Source organism: Leptodactylus fuscus, chromosome 2, assembly GCF_031893055.1.
Source record: "Leptodactylus fuscus isolate aLepFus1 chromosome 2, aLepFus1.hap2, whole genome shotgun sequence".
In the NCBI taxonomy this organism is placed as follows: Eukaryota; Metazoa; Chordata; class Amphibia; order Anura; family Leptodactylidae; genus Leptodactylus; species Leptodactylus fuscus.
This window is the reverse complement of record NC_134266.1, coordinates 49,282,242-49,304,037: the sequence shown is the minus strand read 5'-3', so window position 1 is coordinate 49,304,037 and position 21,796 is coordinate 49,282,242. Positions and strand designations below refer to the sequence as shown.

Genomic DNA, 21,796 nt, shown 5'->3' with positions numbered 1-21,796 from the left:
TCTTTTGGGTTTTTGAATTAGTTTGTGTTGCCCAAATTTTCTACCAAGCCCCTTGCTGTAGAATTATGGCATGAAAATTTCTGACACTGGAGTTTTGTGACTTTTTGAGCTTATTTGTAGAACAATGTTGTGACTTATTGCATCACTTACTACACTTTGGAAATGTAGGTGGAAAAGTGGGCATGATGGGCCTGTGTAACTGTCTCTACAACACAATCAAATAGGACTTGTAAAACGTCACAAAAATTGGCGCAGTGTCATTTCAGTAAGAGGTTGCATAGAAAGGGGAGAAATATCTCAGCCGCGCTAGGTTCACACTAGTGTCGATCTGTTTGTTGTTCTGGTCCATCAACTAAATTCAATGCTGTTTCCTACACGATATTTAACGGCAGAAGGCGTGACGTACATCACGACCGCAGATATCTTCATGTGCATGTGTGTCCAAATACTTATTGGTAGACAATGTAGCAGTGAGTGGATCACTGGTCACACAATCACACTGGAGCTTCATTCACAGGGAGGATGCAGGGGAGTTTTTGGTCCTCCGTTTTCTTGTCCCTGAGGGCCCCTGTTGCCATGCCCCCATCGATTTGACACTGTTTCCCTATCCTGTGGGTAGAGGGTTAGAGTCTGTAATGGGACTATCCCTTTATATTATTACCATATATACTTGCGTATAAGCCGAGGTCACCAATTTTACCACAAAAAAACTGGGAAAACTATTGACTCGAATATAAGCCTAGAGGGGAAATGCAGCAGCTACTGGAAAATTTCAAAAGTTAAAATGGTTGGCGTTTTTGGGTGGAGTAGGTGCTGGGAAAGGGGAGGGGGTGTTTTGGTTGTCTGTCTGCCCCTTCCCTGAGCTTGAGGACTGAGTTTTTTCCCCCACTTGTAATTCAGCCTGGCTGAATATAGGGTATCTGCAATGCTCCTATTAACCCCTTCCCGACAGAACAGGAGCACTGCAGATCCCCTGTATTCAGTAGACCGGGCACTCTCAGACACAGGGATACCTAATGTGCTTGTGTTTCACAGTCATTTTCTGCTTTTATATGTATTCTAGGGAAAGGAGGGATTTAGAACTTTTATTTATTTATTATATTTTTTAAAGCTTCTTTTTTTCCTCCACTATTTTATGGGAGATTCTATACATTACTATTGTGGCTGGTCATAGACCCCCAACCCACCCCCAAAAAATAATATTTTTTTATTTTTGCTTGACTCGAGTATAAGCCGAGGGGGGCTTTTTCAGCACAAAAACTGTGCTGAAAAACTCTGCTTATGCTCGAGTATATACAGTATTTATATTGCACAGTAAACAACTGGCCAAATAAAAATGGAAGTAACAATGGTGGGACTGCGGATTAATCCCCCCCCTCCATTTTTTTTTCCTTTTATACATCGCTGCCTTGTAGACTACTTGTAGCCGATGACACCGTAGCATGTCAAAGAATTTATCTTAAAGTTAGTGGGTTTTTTTTTTTGTGTAATCTTGCTTCGATGCTCTGCCGCCTTGTGTTCTCCTGTCACATTGACTCCCATGATTTACAACTACAGCCGCCAATTACTTTTGCATAACTTGTGATTAAATTTATATTTGCTGTAGAAAATTGATGAGTTTGTTCCTCCAATAGTTGAAAAGCTTTGTCAAAGTCATGTCCATCCATTTTTGTGCAATTTATATGTTTGAGGATTATTATGTGCAGACTGAGACTTGAGGAATTCTGAGAGTTGGATCCAGATATTCTGTAGGGGCTTTACTGGTGATTCCATGTTATGGGAAAACCCAAGACTGCACAAAGTAGTTTTCAGCAGAGTAAAAAATATTAATCTCACAACATTTAAGAAGTATTTTTGACCAAGGAGTATATCATTTGCAATATAGTTTATTAGTTAAAGGAGACATACAATGCTTCTCGGGGTATTCACTTACTAATACATTTTATGCCAGTCCCCTGTCGCCCCCGTTTTGCCTGCTGATGACGCGACTACTCTTGGTTACTTGAGCATATCCGCTTTACTCTAAGATCAGCAGGGGACGCATAGGAATGAGACCTGAATTTAGTGCAACCTCCCTATGTGTGTAAATGTATAAATAAAATGATAGGAGATTTTTAATCAAAACTCTCCATTTTGTATGCATTGGGATCATGAAACAAATCAGACATAGGTTTTACCTGTAACCTATTGTAAGCCCTGTGGTTAGTCTGATGAAAATACTATGTTCAGACTGTCGACTGCTGTACTGTTCACAGCAGAGGTTTTGTTTTGATATAAAAATAGCTATGAGAGAGGCCAAATACAAATGGCCAAAATGTAGCCCCTATTTATCAGTCTGTGTCCTAAACTAACAGCATCACATGGATAAGACCCATAGTCTGACTGGTCCTGCTGTTAGTTCTGGTCATCGGATCTGTTGTTGGGACAGGACTTCTGGCTGTAACATAGAAAGTAAAATGTGGCTGTCTGAATGAGGGCGTAAAATCATAAGCAGAGACGCTATTTGGATAAAAGTATTGCGACGCACCTCTTACGCTAGGTTCACTCTAGCTTTCAGCTTTCCATTCTTCGGGTCCACTTGGGGACCCGAAAAACAGAAAGATAACCTGCTTAAAAAAAGTGTTTGCTCACGGAAAGCTGTGGACCCCTTAGACTATAATAGGGTCCACTGGGTTTCTGCCTGAAAAATGTGGAGAGAAAAGTCCTGCTTTCAGGACTTTTCTCTCAGCATTTTTTTTAAAGTGAAACAAAAAAGAAGAAAAAATGGTGGATGTCATTACTTGTACTCAAAAACATTATTATCTTGAAACTCCTGGCATATAGAGAATACGAACCATAGAAGGATGTTTTTTTTATATTAGTTCTGCTGAAGTATTGAGGGTGCTCAACATTCCCAAGTATAGGCGAGACATCTTGAAACAAGAACATAGAAAGGAAGGGCACTCACCAGTCGACACTTTATCTTCTAAAACAGTGGTTCTCAACCTGTGGGTCGCGACCTCGGCGGGGGTCGAACGACCAAAACACAGGGGTCGCCTAAAGCATACCTCCCAACTGTCCCGGATGGTGGGAGGTATGTCCCGGTTATAACTTATCGGCGCCCGGAGGACGCCGATGAGTTGAACACACAGGCGATTAAAGCAGGAGCTGTCACAGCCAGCTCCTGCTTTAAAGCTGCGCTGCGGCTTCTGCAGTGTAGCCGCGATGTGATGACGTCACGTCACGCCTTCAACTATATGAGTAAGCGAGACTGTGCAGAGAGCAGCGGGGGAGCGTTGGAAGGTGAGTATAAGAGGTTTTTTTTTGTTTTAAACATTAAGGTGGAACATAATGAAGGGGCAGATGAAGGGGGGGGACGGCATGACACTAGGGGCAGAGATGGAGAGACATAAAACTCTGGGTAGATGAAGGGGGGACGGCATGACACTGGGGGCAGAGATGGAGGGACATGAAGCTCTGGGCAGAGATGGGGGAATATGAAGCTGGGGAACAGATGGGGACATGAAACTGGGGGAAGAGATGGGGGACATGAAACTGTGGGCAGAAGAAGGGGGGGGTACGGCATGACACTGGGGGCAGAGATGGGGGGGACATGAAACTGGGGAAGAGATGGGGGACATGAAACTGGGGGCAGAGATGGGGGACATGAATCTGGGGGCAGAGATGGGGGACATGAAACTGGGGGCAGAGATGGAGGGGGGGACATGAAACTGGGGGCAGATGAAGGGGTTATATAAAACTGGGGGAGAGATGGCGGGGGGAGATATAATGTACGGGTGACTGTAGGAGGATTATACTGTGTGGGAGCACATGAAAAATGAATGAGAATGGGCGGAGTCAACATAAAAGTGGGCAGAGCTAAATTTGCCACTGCGCGTGTTGAATATTTTGTTGTTCTTTCTAATCTTCAAAAGTTGCTTTAGCCACTGAGAAGCCGCGCTACTGTCTGCAGCAGCGCTATTCAGCTGGAACGTACCCCGTTATGGACGCACATTCCAAACTGAATTGGGTCACCGCAACATGAGGAACTGTATTGCGGGGTCACGGCATTAGAAAGGTTGAGAACCACTGTTCTAAAACATCATCCTCTATTAGGTATTTTTTAAAAGCAACCCTTGGGAGGGAGGAATGACATTATAGGGTTGCTTTTAAAGAATACCTAATGAAGGATGATGTTTTAGAACAGTGGTTCTCAACCTTTCTAATGCCGTGACCCCGCAATACAGTTCTTCATGTTGCGGTGACCCAATTTTTTAGAAGTTTTAGAAGTGTCGACTGGTGAGTGCCCTTCCTTTCTATTTTCTTGATTTTTTTTTTTTTTTTAAAGTGATTTCGGGGCCGGAAACCCCAAATGGAGTTCAAGCGCTAGTGTGAACCCAGCCTTAGTCATTGAATTTAGGTGTTCCATTCAGACCCATTACTATTACAAACATTTGTAACACAATGGCATGTTCTAAAGATCAGCAGCTGATACATAGAGAATTGAGCAGGAAGCGCGCAATGCTGTTCTCTCTGTAGTGGTCCAACGAGGTACTACAGCTCATCTTCTACTTACTTGAATGGAACCTAAGCTGCAGGGACTCTGTTCAGCCACCACACAGAGATTGGCGCTATCTACTTCCTGTGTTCCATTCTCTGTGTACCAGCTGCTGAGAACAATTGATCGGTGGGAGTGCTGCGTTGAGTGCTGCATTGACACCCAGTCCTGGCAGGACACGGATCTTCCCCAATCTGATGTTAATGACCAATCCTTATTTTAACAGTAATTTTTAGCCTGGAAGACCCCTTTAATATTTGTATTAAAGAAAAATACCGTGTTTTTGTTTACTTGGCTGGGAGCAAAGTTTATTGAAGAAGAAAAAAAAGCCCTATTACGGCAGTGCGCCGTCTCCAAACCCTAGAAGCTGTGTACTAATGAATCCGAAATCTCAAGGGAACAAGAGCTTCCACCTAATTATAAACATTCTTACTTAAGCCAGATGTGGATAGGCCCAGCTCTTTCATCTCTCCCAAGCGTTTCTTTTATCCTCGAAGATTCCCAGCACTGCAGACAAATGAGAGCTAGCGTGATTTCTTTAGGCTTCAATCTTTTCTGCCTCTCTTAGAAATTACCCATTTGATACAAGTTGAAGCAATTTCCCCGTCACTGTGTGTGCTTTAACCTATTCACCCGGAGACTTTGCTGAACAAAGAATCAAATCTCGTTCTGAGAAGACCAATCTCCTGTATGTTTTCAGACGGAACAGAAATCTCGACTTTGTCTCTTAATTAGATTATGACCCTGAAGAAGACGCCGATAATTTCTTCACCGTCTCCTCATTTGGATTATGTCAGTCCCGTTAATGCCATCCTATACCTTACAGTGTTACACTTTGGCCTTTACTTTGGTTGGGATACTTCTTATCCTTTGCATAGTCTTGTGTCTTAATTTCCTTCAGTATATAAAGGGGCCAAATGTGGTCAAGATATATAATTTTTTTCCTTATGAGAAGTATTTGCCACACAATCTAACAAGTAATTTAACTTGCGATTTACGCTAGGTTCAGGCTAGCGCTTCGGTCTGCGTGGGAACTTGAAAGATGGAGACCTTGTCCATTTAAAATGCGGTTACACGCGGAAACCTTGGCAGGATTTTAAGCAGATTCTGCAGATTCTCCTTTGCAGACTCCAACGCAAGTGTTAATCCAGCTGTAGTTGCCTGCTTGTGGACTACTGGTGTATAGGAATCCTGTTACATATGGCTAAGGAGATTGGAAATCTTAAAGGGAACCTGTCACCATGCAAGCTAATCTGCAGACAGCATGTTATAGAGCAGCAGGAGCTGAGCAGATTGATATTTAGTTTTGTGAAGGAATATTCAGGATAACTTCATTTATTTCTCTCCTCTCTTTATACTTAGAAAAAGCAATTGAGTCCCGTGGGCGGTCCGAACACTGACCAGCAGCCATTCTCTAAGAACAGTCACTGTTAGGACCGCCCACTAGACGCTGTTACTTCTTCTAAGAAGGTAAATAAATTACAGTAATAAAGGACAGGTTGTCCTGAATGTTTTCCCATAAAACTGTACTGCCTTCACATTGCACAGTTTTTTTTTTATGTGACAGTTTCCCTTTAAATGAAATTTACTGAAACTAGAACCTTTAATGGATAAAATCTGACTTACCATTGCAAATCCAGCTACAGAACTGACAATCCTTCACTCTGTTTCTTACAGGGGTTACCCAGGGGTGCCTTTCTCTTCACTGGTCTGTGTTGCTGGCACTGCAGGCTGAGGTCGCAGACTCCAGCTTTTTAGCCAGGGCAACACTAGTTGCTGATCAGCAACATAGACTCCGCAGACGCCCGTTAACTGCCGCACTTGCCCATAGAGTTCTATGGGCGAGTCCGTGCAGTGCCGTGAATTCATAGCCATTACGGACATGTTCTATAAATTGCAGACCTCGGTTGCGGCCCGGCACACCACGGATAAAATATCCGGTGGTGTAAGAGACCGCACTGAATATAATGTGTCCGCAGTTGAAAACCCTCAATTGCGGACCATTTGCGGACTTACATTACGGCTGTGTAAGACCAGCCTAACCTGGGTTGATGTGCTAGATTCTAGTTACAGACTTTCTTTAAATGGTCGGCTGGTCCTGTCAAAATCATTGGTTTTGACCAACTTGACTTGTTTCCTTGGGAATCAAGGTGGTCTTCTATGCACAAATATGTATACTGTATGTATAATTGTATACTGTAACCTCATTGCAGGGTAAATGTTTCCAAGGAGTTATATTTGATCTCTCTCCAACATTTTCAATGCTAAGGTCGATTAGTATAAAAACCTCCCCCTGCTTTTTGTGCTTCATTACAACTTAGCCAGGTGTCCAAGCTTATATATCACATTTATTACGGCGTAAATGCTGCATTGATGATCTACAGGTCAAGCGCTCACAAATTCCAAGCTGTGGCCATCTGCTTCATCCTGGACCTTGTGAGGCACAAAGCTGTGAGCACTGACCTGTCAACACTTATAGTTTTAATTCTTCTCATCTCCTTTCCTAACTGGCCGTGGTCCATGACACTGTGCTGCTGCTTGCCGCTTAGAGTCAGTGCAGAATTTTACCAGAAATCAAATTATCTCAGGCTCACTCCTAAGTGTTTGTCCATTTATGTGTCAGCGGTGGAAGCGAGGGTTAAATGTACGCCTTCCATTAAAGTTTAAAACTGACTGGCTTTCCATTTACAGCTATAATTGCTAAATTGCTTCATTGCAACAGGTTAAAGATAAAGGCAGAGGAAGCTTCTCAGCTTTAAATGTTGTAGATGATCCGCCTGTCGGGGGGGGGGCCCTATGTGAGGTTTGCTGTCCATACTGCTGCAGCCACATGCCGCTGAGGCCCAATGGCTGCCCTAATATAAAGGCTATATCTGTAAGTCATGTGACCATCGGTCATCTGCAGGTGGGTAGGGTTATAACTACATGACTGCTGCAGTATAGAAACCCAGACTTGTATGCTCAACTTTGGGACTGTTACTTTCTGACCTCTGCCATCAGCATCCATTCATCCTAAGCCAAAATGACATAACACTGACAATGACATAACCGTAAGTTGACGTTACGTCCATGGATGCTACATTACTATGGCCTAGTCATCAAGACATTGTATGGCAAGGACATTGCAAAGTTCTTTGTTCAATTTATTTTAATGGCTTGTCCCGGATTTTTAATAGAAAACTGCAGTAAAGGAAGGAATGTGATGAAATAGTTAATACTCGGTAAGTACGCTTCAGCAGTCCCCAAAGTTTTTGTCCAGCAGCTGAATTCTTTCCTTGCTGTCTCATGATGTGCATACAGACATAACCACTGGGGCCAGCAATCGTCTGCGGTGGTCATGTGCATATGGGTGGCAAGTCATCACTGCTGGATGGCTAACAAAGACCAGTAGGACTGCCGAAGCAATGGAAGATTTACTACATCAGTTATTTTTTTTATTTTATCACATTTTCTGCTTTTCAGTAATTTGCAAAAAAAATCCTACACAACCCCTTTTATCGGTTCCACATCTGGAAGCTTCGATGGGAAATCTAGTTCATTCAAAAGATTTGTTCAGATGGTTAGTTCACTTAGTTCATTATATTTCTGGCTCTGAGATACAGCTAAGAACATAGATCTTGCCGTTAGACAAAGTCTGTCATCTTGGATGACAAAGTTCTGATAATAAAATAGATTTCACACGTCTGATCATTCTTAATGTTAAAAGTACAATCACTTAATCCACACACTGGCAGCGCCATGTTGGAATATTGTCTAGCAGTTTGGTTACACAGGGCTAGTTCACACAGGGCACGGGACTGCATATTTTGGGCCTAATTTCGATGTGGGAAGCCGCGTCAGAATAGGACCAAAATATGTCGCGGCTTCCTACAGTCGCAGCTTCCTGCTCCAGAGTAGGCCCAAATGAATGGATCTAGTCCGGAGGGTGCTGTCACGAGGCGGACACTGGGGCTGAATCAGCCGCGGAATCCACCTGAAGAAAGGGCAGCTCGCTTCTTTTTTCCGTGATCGGAACATACCGCTTATGGTAAAAAGGAAGCTAGTGGTTTACATTGACCTCTATTGTGAGGGGGCAGATTCTGAGGTGACTTCGGCATCAAAATCTGCCTCCTCTTGTCCCGTGTGAATGAGCCCTAATAGTAATCTATGAGATTTTAATAAGAACAAAGAGAAGATTCTTGGTGTGGTAAACAGACAGTACAGCCTATAGCATGCTAGGTAGTAAGTTCTGCGTTCTGAATGAATCATGTGACTTATTGAACTAAAACCACATCATGACAGTCTAGATCATTGAGATACATATGGCTGAGCACAACAGCGCCACCTACGGTAGTGTAGTGGTACAGACTCATGGTGAGTGTGTATGACGGAGCGGAAAAGCAGTACAGCAGCAGCACTTAGCTTATATAGCACAGGGGATACTGGAGCCATGGACCAGCTAAATGGTAATTTTATCACAAACACATGTTTTGTTTTGTTTTTACTTTGCTTTTCCAGCATTAGGAACTAAAAAGCAAGTTGTCGTGTACGAGCGAGTCCGCGGAGCAGCTGCTGGGTCGTATCACTCCCTCCTCCCATTCACCCCTCCATTCGCTTTAGTGTAAAATGAAATAATCTTTGCCAGGAAAGTGAAGTAAATGAGAGAGTTCACTATGAAGATCAGATCATGTCATTGTAATAGTTCATGAACTAGCCATCACTATGCGAAATACTTGACTCACTGAATGGAAATATCAACCAACACTTATTTCTCTTATTTGGACAGTCCCTTCTTTTTAGAAGGCTCTCCTGACAGTAAGCGTATGACACAATGACCCCCTGCTGGGACCCCCATGTGTCAGCTATAATCTGTAACCATTCTCCATGCTGGGCAGGAGCTGGTAATCCATTAAATAGCCTTAAACTCCGTATTCTTACACTACACGCCATTGGATTGTCAGCCAGGGTACATTTGAATATTATATAACTATAATGTATATTCTGATTATACGTGTTTTCATTGATTGTTGAGGTATATTGAGTACTTGTCGTAGAAGTTTACATAAAAGGCTAGTTATGCCCGGAAGGGGCTGGATGGGGAACTTTACCTTTTAAATATTGCGTCTATGGACGACTACTTAAGTGAGTACAAATAGAGTGGTTATAGGATGGTATTGTCGGTGTGTTAGATGTCTATAAATATTAAATGATTACTGATGGTTTTGCTTGTTTCAATAGATCAGGTGACAGTGTATGGCTATGCATAAGTCTAACTACTGTATATAAACTTATATATTAGGCATCTCTTCTATCACTCAGGGCATGCTATTTCTTCTTATGTCACCCACTCTCAGAAGTGTCTTACAGATCCTTATTCCTTTCCTATTGAGAACACATTTGCCAGGAATCCATGGTATGAGGGATGGGCTAATAAGCATTGGGTCAACAGCTGTCTAATGTGTGTAGCCATTTTAAAGGGGCTCTATCAGCAAAATCATGCTGCTAGAGCCCCACATATGCGTGCATAGCCTTTAAAAAGGCTATTTAGGCACCGTAAATGTTATATTAAACTACCCCCCCCCCCCCCCCCCCCTATTTTAAAATAATAACCTAAAAAAGAATGTGCTCTACCTACCGAACGTGCACCCTGGGCGGGCATTCAGGGTGTGTCTTCATCTTCATCCCCGCCTCTTCTTCCTCCGATGTCCTCCGGTCCCGTCTTCCTCCAGCGCTCGCGAACGTACAGTGATAGCCTGGGCGCAGTAGCTGTAGTAGAAGCCGCATGCTACTGCGCATGCGCCCAGGCTTTTTTTTAATATCAGTGTCCGCGAGCGCCGGAGGAGGACGGGACCGGAGGACATTGGAGGAAGAAGAGGCGGGGAAGACGATGAAGACACACACTGAATGCCCGCCCAGCGTGCACGATCCGTAAGTAGATCACATTCTTTTTTAGGTTATTATTTTAAAATGGGGGGGGGGGGGGGGGTAGTTTAATATAACCTTTACGGTGCCTGAATAGCCTTTTTAAAGGCTATGCACGCATATGTGGGGCTCCTGCAGCATGATTTTGCTGATAGAGCCTCTTTAAAGGGGATCTATCATTGGGAAACCTCATTTTTAACTAAGCATATACTTGCATAGCCTTTAGAAAGGCTATTCCACACATACCTTTTGTATGTTATTCCCCTCAGTCGTTTTTTAATGAGCCTGCTTTTATTCATATGCTAATTAGCCTTCATCGTGCACCTGGAAGTTTCAGTGAGAACTGTCTGCTGTTTGCTGCACCCAGGGTCACATGTCTTCCATAGCACCATTGTCTTTTGTGCTGCAAATTTCTGTTCATGGAACATGTCAGTAGTCTTTATGTTTTAGGGGCTGCACTTGGCGGCAACCACAAAAGAAAATGGGTGTTCTGACAGGTGTGGCCCCGCCCCAAGTGCACCATACAGCCTATCCTCATATAGCATAAATGTTTAGTTTCTCACAGCAAGATTGCACATTGATACACACACAAAAAAGTTTGTTACTATGTCACTAACCAGCCCTACAACACTATATAAATGGGTTGGAAGGATTTTGGAGGTCGTTGATTCCCTTTATATTGTGTGATGTAATGTTATCCCACACACAGGGGTTCTCATCCTCAGCCCATACTTCTATTGAACTAGCAGAGAGTCATAATCCAGCCTCCCGGGTAAGCTAGCCATGTTCTTTTAGCTTAGATCCTGTGATTCTACATGGGAACGGACAGTCTGCCTGAAGATTGTTTCACAATATTATTTCAGATATTATTATAAGATTTTACACCAACAGAATGGCGTACTGCTGGACTCAACCAAGCACCAACAAAGCCTTTATGATTTTTCAGTGAGTGCAGAGATTGTGAAGGGATGCAAGCGGTGCAGTCCCCAGGTATAGCGGGAAAGAGCGTTCTGATATATGGGAATGAATAGTTTATTAACTTTACATAACGTTACATAGACTATAGAGGTATATAAAACTATAAATGATCTGTACATTTTAGAGAAGTTATAAACTTTCAGATACCATTTCAGGATAAGCAGCCCTGTATGTGTATATGTGAAGTCACCCTATTTGGGTAGAAGCTGATAGGAGCCGCAGCACCATACAGGACCTTATAGAGTAGTATTGAACCATATTGATGCAAATTAAGCACTTAGGTCTGAGATAGAAAGTAGAGAGAGATCAATTTTGGTTGGAGTTGCAAAAAAGTTAACTTTGACTTTGGCTTCAAAATAAAGTGATTAATTATTTTTAATTATAGTGTACCATTATTAATATCACATAGTTAATTGGATGTCTAATTTGTTATTTATTAAGTTTCATAGGAATCAATCTCTGGCTGTTTAATGAATTTGAAGATCTATACTACTCCTGACTGACCATGGCTGTCAGCCATTTTTGAAGGAGCTGTGGAGAAATCGAGGCATCAGGGTCAGTGGTTTGGTCTACTGACTCCACAGCCCCGATAGAAAGCCTACTATTATCTGAGGCAGTCTCTGTTTCTCTCTACGACCTCTTTTCCCCTGTCTATAGACTTCTATGGGCATTTGTAATGAGAGTTGGCAGTCTGTCTTGGGAGACCAAGATGGGTTAAGCTGAGATTTTAGAGTGATTGAAGAGTTTAGGAGGGGGAGAGCAGAAAGTGGAGAAAGAAGCATTTTTGTTTGATAAGTTATGTTAGAACAATTCTTCTGTCTGCTTGTACTACTGATGTATACAGACCATTTAATGCTGGGCCTACTGTTGTTAAAGGGAGTCTGTCAGCAGTACTCGGCATATAAGATAAGATATGATAATCCTTTAATAGTCCCACAATGGGGAAATTTCAGTGATACAGTTTCATAGATGGTACAGTAGTATATAACGAGAGAAAACACATACAAGCTCATGGCAGATAGAGAAATACTAGGAATCAACCCACAGATAGATAGGTTAGGGTCATCTGAATCAAGCTGTTTTCCCCCTCTCGAATCTGTGCCTTCATTGCTCCGATATCACTGAGTTTTGGCTCTTTGGAGCATAAAGGCTGTTACTTTCCTCCAAGTAGGTAACTGCAATACCCTGGTTGAGCTTATTTGCAAATAGACAAAAACAGCGATCGGAGGCAGCAATTCACAAGTTGGTTGAGGTGACACTAACCTGTCTGTGGGGTTGGGTTGTAGGGAACACACTCTTTATGGTAGGCTTGTCTTCTTGGTAGTGACCTGGAGAAGTATAGATAAGCAGAACGTTTATAAAGTTTTTATTGCCATTTTATTTCTCCAGATTATTACAGTCTTATCCATGTTTTCATAAAACATAAAGAGATAAACTTGTGTATTTGGGTTTATATTTAGCAACCTGCATCTGCTAATTTCACTAAAGAACTTGACCCATTCTGGACATGGCTAATAATTTAGTTATTAGGCAAATTATTTGGAAATTTCCTGTTCCCCAGCAGCTTAAGTGCAGCTTGTGAGAGGAATGGCGCTCCTATTGTTGCAGCTGCATATGTTAATTCCTTTACTTTAGAGGAGTAAGAGAATCCATTAGGTTTGTTCCTGGCATGGCTGGAACCATTGCGGTTAATGTTAATGACTTTCAGTAATGCCTTTTGCCTGCATACTTTCACCGCCTTGCAATGGGCTCCTGCATAGCAAATGACATGGGAAAGGCTTACCAACTGCTGGCCTGACAAGGAGAAAGCTTAAATACACTCATGCGGTAGGAACCCATCATATTGTTCCTGCTCATTGTGATTATTAGATGTCAGCAATCTTTCTGCTAGCCGAAGCCATCAAACAAATCGTTCCTGTTTGTCAATACAATTGCACTTCTATTTCTTCAGCACACATGCTCGGCGGTGTAATTGATGCTTACTGATGTCGCACAAATATTTTCTTTTGCATTGATATAATTCAGCTTTGTAAGAAGATAAATCTATATTTTATGTTACTGCTTATCGTCTTGTTTGTCATCCTCTGTAAAGAAGTGTTCCCTGAATAAAAGCATATGGCCTGTCCATCTGATCAGGCCCGCCGCTGGAATCCTATGACTGATCACAAGTACGGAGCTTCTGATTCCTCTGTGTGAAAGGAGCCAAAGCGAAGCTTAGTACAGGACATCTCTGTTACTGGGATCCCATACAGCAGCAGCATTCATGCTTTAAAGGGGTTGACCATGATAAACTAAAAAAATTAACCCCTAAACTAGACCCCCCTTCCTTTTCCCGGATAACTTTTAATTTACTTCAGTTAAAAAAAATCTAGAATTACCCATATCCCTGGGGTAGTCATGTGACCACCCTAGGGACACTTTCTGATAATCCGGTGGTGGTCTTTTTCACCGCTTCCAAAACGGAATGTCCCCATTACCCCTCTTCCCTCCCATCCCCATCAATACTTACTTACTTTCTGTATCTGGGAACGACTCCTCCCCTCTTCCTGTCTGCTAGTAGTGGGCGGAATAGTTTAGCTATCGGAATGGGGGAGGAGCTGGTACTGGGCGGGATAGCTTAGCTAGGGAGACTGGGGGAGGGTGGGAGGGGCTATTAGTGGGAAGGATAGGTTAGCTAGGGAGACTGGAGGAGGGTGGGAGGGGCTATTAGTGGGAAGGATAGGTTAGCTAGGGAGACTGGAGGAGGGTGGGAGGGGCTATTAGTGGGCAGGATATCTTAGCTATGGGGGGGGAGACGGGGTGTGGGGGTGGAATGGAGTGAGAGAGGAGTGGGGCTGAATGAGAGCGTACTAGTGTGGAGGGTGCATAAGAAGCTGCACATCAGGAAGTTACACCATGTAAACACAGGGACACCCAGAAATCACTCCAAACACTGTATATGGATGTACTTATTAACCCATTACTAGCACTAACAAAAGAATTTCTGCCCGGAAAACCCAGGGACTCTTGAACCTTCCATTTTGTAATCAGTGGTACCCAGACACTTATTATCTACCCTACGAATGAATCCTGAGACAAAGAAGTGTACATAATGGGGAGGGGGATTTCACTGCATCAAAAAACTACAGCATTTTTTGATTTAACTTTATGGCAGGTCCATTTGAGGTTACCTGGCAGTGCATCGGATAGTGAAATGGTCATTAGTTGTGTCCAGATCAGGTGTAACACAACTGGCAGACACAACTGATGCGTATGAATCCAGCCTAGGTTTTCCTAGGTGAAAAGCTTAGCTTTAAAAAAAAAATTCCTAACTGAAAAACTCAACTCAAGACATTTGAAGCTGGATTTTTCTACTTGACCAAATTCCACTAGGCCTCTGATTCAATTCCATGGGAGTTATTAGGTGAAATCTACATGAAGATCGAGCATGAGATTTAGTACTAAGTTCCGCTGTGTAAACATACCCTTAGTCTAGGTTCACACTTGCTTTCCATTGTTTGTACCCACCATGGGACACTAACAACAGAGAGCTCGCCTGTTAAACCAGCTGTTACCCGCGGACCCCATAGATTTTCGGCGGAATCTGCCACAGAGTTTCTTAAAGAGACTCCGACGCAGATGTGAGCAAAGCCTAAGACTGCAATGGAAAATGAGACATGTGACATAAAATCTAACTCTAAACTAAAAGTAGACTTCAAACTAAGAAGACAAGGGCAAAGGACTTAATGCCAGGAGAGTGCAAAAGATTGATCGTGACACCTGGGATATTTTGGCATTGACTTTTCTATTACTAAATTGATTCTAAGGGTTGAGATCAGAATGGCGGCACACTGGCATCAATTCAGTATTGGAAGGATAATGTCAATCAGGATAAATACAGTAAAAAAATATACAACAGTGAATACAACATACATAGGTGTATTCTAATATGTATATCCTCATCTTCTGACATGCCATAGTTTGAGTGAAGACTGACGTAGGCAGAGAGGTGGACAGTAAGAAGGCGCTCTCACAAATACATATACCATTAGACAGCTCAGTGAACACCCATATGGCCACTGGATCGGCATCTGTTAATGGCTTCTTAAGGACTCAAATACATCTATTTTCTTAATTAGTTTTACTTAGTTACCCAAAACATTTCTGAAAATTGACACTTTTCACCTGTATATCTGTAAAAGACATAATTGTAGTTGTCTGAATGATCAATATCTCATGTTTCTCTTTTACAGTTCTGATCGTCTTATAGAAGAAACTATAAGGTAAGAAAATTCTCCACATACTCCGTCCCTCCCCATACTGAAAGTGTATGTAACGCTGCTAGAAAGTCTACTGTGGACATTGCAGATAACCTATTCAGGGCTAAGATCAAACCAGTCCTGTTGTAATGGTGATCACTGGTCCTTGTAGCACCATGGGGAGAGCACAGGACTTGTCAGGGAAGCCTATTAGGGAAGACTTTTAGTAAGTTCTTATAGTACGTGCTTATATCTATATAGTTCTATGTGCCGTCACAATTAGAGATGAGCGAGTAGTATTCGATCAAATACCTCCCCTGCATAGTTATTGGTGTAAAAAAGCGCCAGGGAAGGTGGGAGGGGCATCAAATTTTTACTGCGTTTACCGTGTGGTATTCGACCAATGACACCAATAACTATGCAGGGGAGGTATTCGATCGAATACTACTCGCTCTTCTCTAATCACAATATGTTAGCATGCAGAAGTATTGTAAACATTATGTCCCTAAATGAGACGGAAAAAATTGTAAAAAGAGAAAAGTAAAAATAAATGGTTCAATAAAATACATATAACATAAAATAACTCCCGTATATTTGGTATTCTTATTAAAGTTTTCATACTTTATCAGCAACAAACATGATTTAACCACTTCAGTACCGGGCCAATTTGTGGTCCAGGACCAGACACTTTATGTTTATTTTGTATGTGCGGTTTTGAGGGCTGTAACATTTTTCTCGTATGTCTCAGTCAACTAATTTTTGCATCTTTTTTCGGAGACACATAGGGCTTTATTTTTATGTTATCTTTATTTTCGAATGTGTTTTAATTTTTTTTATATCCAGGAAAATATAAACAAAATAGGAGGGAAATTGTGTCTGGTTTTCAATATTTTTTTTTTTTAAAATTCACTGAAAAACGTTATAATATAGTTTTTCCTCTCCGTTACTGTAATTTTTATTTTGTATGGTGCAGTCGGGGGTGGAGCTATAACCTTTAATAACGGCGTTTTATTAGCGTATTATTTATTTATTTTTGATTATTTTATGTACATTTTTTAAAAAACTTTTTTTTATTATATTTTTATTTTATTTTTTTTCCAGATTGTGTCCCCATAAGGTGATAAGAGACCTTTGGGGACATCTGATCACTTATTTTTTTGTACTTGAGGCTGATTTCTCCTATAACTGGGGCTGCTACATTTAACCTCAGTTGCAGGAGGAATACAGCCTCCTGCACACTGTATACACAGCTTACTGAGCTGATCTAGGTCCTGTAGGACCCAGCAGCTCTGGTAAGACTCTGCTCCCGGCGGATCACGTGTCCGCCGGGTCAGAGGGCAGCTGAATTATGGCTGCGTCCATAGCTGTGTATACAGCACTCATTGAGCGCTGTATACACAGCGATCGAGAAGGCAGGGGAGGTAATAAATCTGCCCTGTCTTCTCTCTGGGAGCTCCGGCTGAAGTTACAGCCGGCTCCTATTGAAAGCAGCTGCACGATCTCCATGCAGCTGCTGTGTTCTGACTGGATGTACAGGTACGTCCTGTCAGAACAAGGCAACCACTTCCCGGACGTATATAGTCTATGGGCGGTCTGGAAGTGGTTAAAGAAATAAGTGATGAATTAGGCTTGTAACCCTAAAACTAAATGAATACACAATAATGTACACTCACTGGCCACTTTATTACGTACACCTGTCCAACTGCTCGTTAACACTTAATTTCTAATCAGCCAATCACATGGCGGCAACTCAGTGCATTTAGGCATGTAGACATGGTCAAGACAATCTCCTGCAGTTCAAACCGAGCATCAGTATGGGGAAGAAAGGTGATTTGAGTGCCTTTGAACGTGGCATGGTTGTTGGTGCCAGAAGGGCTGGTCTGAGTATTTCAGAAACTGCTGATCTACTGGGATTTTCACGCACAACCATCTCTAGGGTTTACAGAGAATGGTCCGAAAAAGAAAAAACATCCAGTGAGCGGCAGTTCTGTGGGCGGAAATGCGTTGTTGATGCCAGAGGTCAGAGGAGAATGGCCAGACTGGTTCGAGCTGATAGAAAGGCAACAGTGACTCAAATAGCCACCCGTTACAACCAAGGTAGCCAGAAGAGCATCTCTGAACGCACAGTACGTCGAACTTTGAGGCAGATGGGCTACAGCAGCAGAAGACCACACCGGGTGCCACTCCTTTCAGCTAAGAACAGGAAACTGAGGCTACAATTTGCACAAGCTCATCGAAATTGGACAATTGAAGATTGGAAAAACGTTGCCTGGTCTGATGAGTCTCGATTTCTGCTGCGACATTCGGATGGTAGGGTCAGAATTTGGCGTCAACAACATGAAAGCATGGATCCATCCTGCCTTGTATCAACGGTTCAGGCTGGTGGTGGTGGTGTCATGGTGTGGGGAATATTTTCTTGGCACTCTTTGGGCCCCTTGGTACCAATTGAGCATCGTTGCAACGCCAAAGCCTACCTGAGTATTGTTGCTGACCATGTCCATCCCTTTATGACCACAATGTACCCAACATCTGATGGCTACTTTCAGCAGGATAATGCGCCATGTCATAAAGCTGGAATCATCTCAGACTGGTTTCTTGAACATGACAATGAGTTCACTGTACTCCAATGGCCTCCACAGTCACCAGATCTCAATCCAATAGAGCATCTTTGGGATGTGGTGGAACGGGAGATTCGCATCATGGATGTGCAGCCGACAAATCCTCGGCAACTGTGTGATGCCATCATGTCAATATGGACCAAAATCTCTGAGGAATGCTTCCAGCACCTTGTTGAATCTATGCCACGAAGAATTGAGGCAGTTCTGAAGGCAAAAGGGGGTCCAACCCGTTACTAGCATGGTGTACCTAATAAAGTGGCCAGTGAGTGTATATAGATAGAAGGTAGGAGTTATATTATATGTACATCAGGGAATCCATTTAACCCCTAACATGGGTTGCCCCATGAAGAACATTTCCCCCATTTTCCTTCCTTACTGCATTATTGCAGAGAGGAGTCTTGGGCATGGAGCTTACGCTCTGCAGTCTGTGGGACTGACAGGGACAGCCAAGCACTGCACTTGGATTTATGTGAGTCCCATAGACAGCGAAACTATATGTAAAACAGGAGCGATCTGATAATAAGCTTCAGGGCTGTGCAGACTTGATAACCCTCCTTCCCCTTGTGTAAATGGCTCCTGTTTTCTGCTGACTGCGCCTACAGGGCAGAGGTAGTCAATCTGAATTATCTCCAGGAAACCGGAGATTCACTTTCGTATAATTGTACATCATTTGTCATCATGGTAATGAATTGCTGTTTTCATTTACATCTATAGGAAGTGATTGTGTTATGGATGTTATGTCTTTTATTGTACCCTTCTTAACTGTCTCCTTAATATACTATGACTGTAGAGACAGCTAACGCATTGCCGTCCCTAAATGGTGCTAATGGTGACTACTACGGTTCTCATTATACACGGCCCCAAAACTAGCTCTGTGGGCTTTGAGAGAAAAACAAACCAAAAAAAACACCCACACAATGATATTTGGTCACCAAACTAAAGATGTATTTTATCATCAAAATATAAATCAAATGCAGAAAGGGTTAAAAAAAAACCCCAAAAATAAAACCTCTAACCAAACTAATGTCCTACTGCTGATGCCATTTTGACACTGGCCAGGTCCCTGCTGGTCTCTACATCTTGATCTCAAATTGACATAAGGTAATTGTAATTTTAGACAAATAATGAATATTGTAATATTATTGGTTCTTTCATGTAAAAACCTTTACTGAAATTTATCAAGTGTGGGGGGGGGGGGGGGGAGACGGTCACTTCAAACAGTAATATCCCAAGCATTTTATAACGCAGTACCGCACTTTGTTCTCAGCTTTCATATGATGCCAAGATCGCAGTTCTACCCTTATTATTTTCAGAGGTATCACCAGTTGAAACAACAGTCTGTATTGAGCGCCGCAGTGGCAGCTACTATTGGATAAGCTAATCTCATCTTTCATATGACACTAGAATCACTGTTGTATGTTATAAAGTGCCTGAGGTATATCTGTTTCATGTCCCCCCCCCCCAGGCTTAGCTTTCCTGTACTATACATGACCCTGGCCAGCTGCACTACTGTTACAAGCAGTGTACAGATCCCAGCTAGCAATAAGCTGGGAAACAAAGCAGATTTCACCGCAGGATTTTACAGGAAGGGGACAAAATTAGTTCATAAAGTATCACAATATTACAGTATTTATTAACGTCACAAATGCTACCAGAATCAAAAGTTACTCGGAAGTTTACTTATGCTAGGTAGGATCACACAGCTGTTATATTCTATGCACTGCTATGACATTTGTCTTGAGGTGTCTACATGGGATTGATCGGACGACCTAGTAAAATGATATAGTAAGTTGAAACTGCAGAAGCAAATGGTGACTTGATCCGCAATTTTGTGGCAAGTAAAAATTTATGGCCACATATGTCCGCTGCACTCAGACAGTCAGGATTGCTGAAGAGGAGTTCTGCTATATTGTGTATTGTACAAAGTCATAAATTGCCGAGTGCAGTCAGCCTTTGAGTGGGCAGAACATCCCTGGTAGACTCATTTATAACAAAACTTTAACATTTTTTGACTATTTTCATCATTGGGTAAAAGTTCTTTTTTCCATGTAGGCAGTTAAAGGGGACCTTTCTCCACACCAATCAGTACATGCCACTCCACTGATTCTGGCATCGTTGGAATATTTTTTGTAGCCCCAATGTTCTCGAGCAGCCAGTGTTTGGGTGCCCGATTTGCTAATTAAACGACTTCAGTCAAGTAGGCGGTCTCAAGAGGGAGCTGACAAGGGGGTGTGATTCTGAACTCTTGAAAACTCTCCAGGCAGAGACCGACAGGGCTAAAATTCATGCCCCTGGTCAGCTTCTGCTTGTATCATACATACAGCTTTAGTGCTGCAGTGCTTCCAGCTTCCTAGTGCATTGTATGGAATATTCAATGGTACCAGTATGAAGCACCTGCAAAAAAAGAAAGAGCTCTTGTGACAATAAAATTCCAAAAGTTATGGCTTTTAGGAGGTGGCGTGTTAAAAAACACAAATGCAAAAGCAAAGAATGGCGTAAGGGGTTAAAGGATGCAAAAAGTTGTTTTAGGTGCAAGTGGTGAAAGGTTCTGTTTTATATGGGGAACAGATGTCAAATAAACTACAAAATGAGGTGATAGTCTCCCAATATTATAGTATGTACCGCAGTGGTGCTAGGGTAAGTTCCCAGTACCAATAATTCAATTTCCTTGCTCTCATACCTCATAAGACAACAGACTCCCATTCTGCTCCCTCACTTTAATGTAAAAACCATGACAGATGGTTTTTTCATTTTTTCCATCTGAAAAATATATGAACGAAAGAAATCTTCCTTTATGTTATTTTCTTTAGAGTGCATGGGAACGGATGTAGGCGAAGCGGGCGCCATCTGCATAAGTCACCCTCTTGGCATTTAAGTGCTGCTTTGATTAAATGTTGGATGAGAGCAATGGACTTCACGAACGCTGGTGTGAAACTACTCTTTGTCAGATTAAGTGTAACTTTATGTAGCTTCACCATAGGGACTAAGAGCCACATGGACCTTTACTACAGAACTCCCATGTAGCCACATAATAAAGCTGGCCATATACATTACAGTTAGATGACTAATGTGTACGGGGGCTTTCTGACTGTCACCCAAGGGCAGACAATAGGAAGAGAAGATTCAGACTGCTAAATTTCAACATGTCTGATCCTTTTTTTCCCCCCATTGGTCTCTGGCAGAGTTTTACTCACCCATTGCTGTTGAAAACTCATTCAGGTGCTGGTCTGTGTATGGGGTGGGGGAGGATGATCTGTCCACCAAATGGACCTCAACCAAGCCTCACTTACGCTAGGTTCACACCTGTGTCGGGATGTCCATTGTTCTGGTCTGTTGTAGGATCTGAACAATGGCCAATCGGACCAGTAAAATAACAGATACAAACAGAACCTTTGGCTATAATCGGGTGCATTGGTGTCTGTTGTTTTTAACTAAAAGTAGCCGACGTAAATGTTGTCCCCGTTGGGCGTTTTTAGGCAGACACTGCAATGAAGTCTTTGGTTAGAAACTGTGGAGCAGATGTG

The 21,796-nt window shown here is 42.4% G+C and overlaps 1 protein-coding gene across 2 annotated transcripts in view; it reads left to right on the top strand.

Annotated features, from left to right (window-relative positions):
• The window catches only part of GOSR1 (golgi SNAP receptor complex member 1), a 57,825-nt gene that overhangs the window by 22,223 nt on the left and 13,806 nt on the right, over positions 1-21,796 (top strand). For both annotated transcript variants that reach the window (XM_075263795.1, XM_075263793.1), the window contains exon 7: positions 15,649-15,678. In XM_075263795.1, coding sequence (XP_075119896.1) covers positions 15,649-15,678 — 30 coding nt within the window. The remainder of the gene's footprint in view (positions 1-15,648; positions 15,679-21,796) is intronic.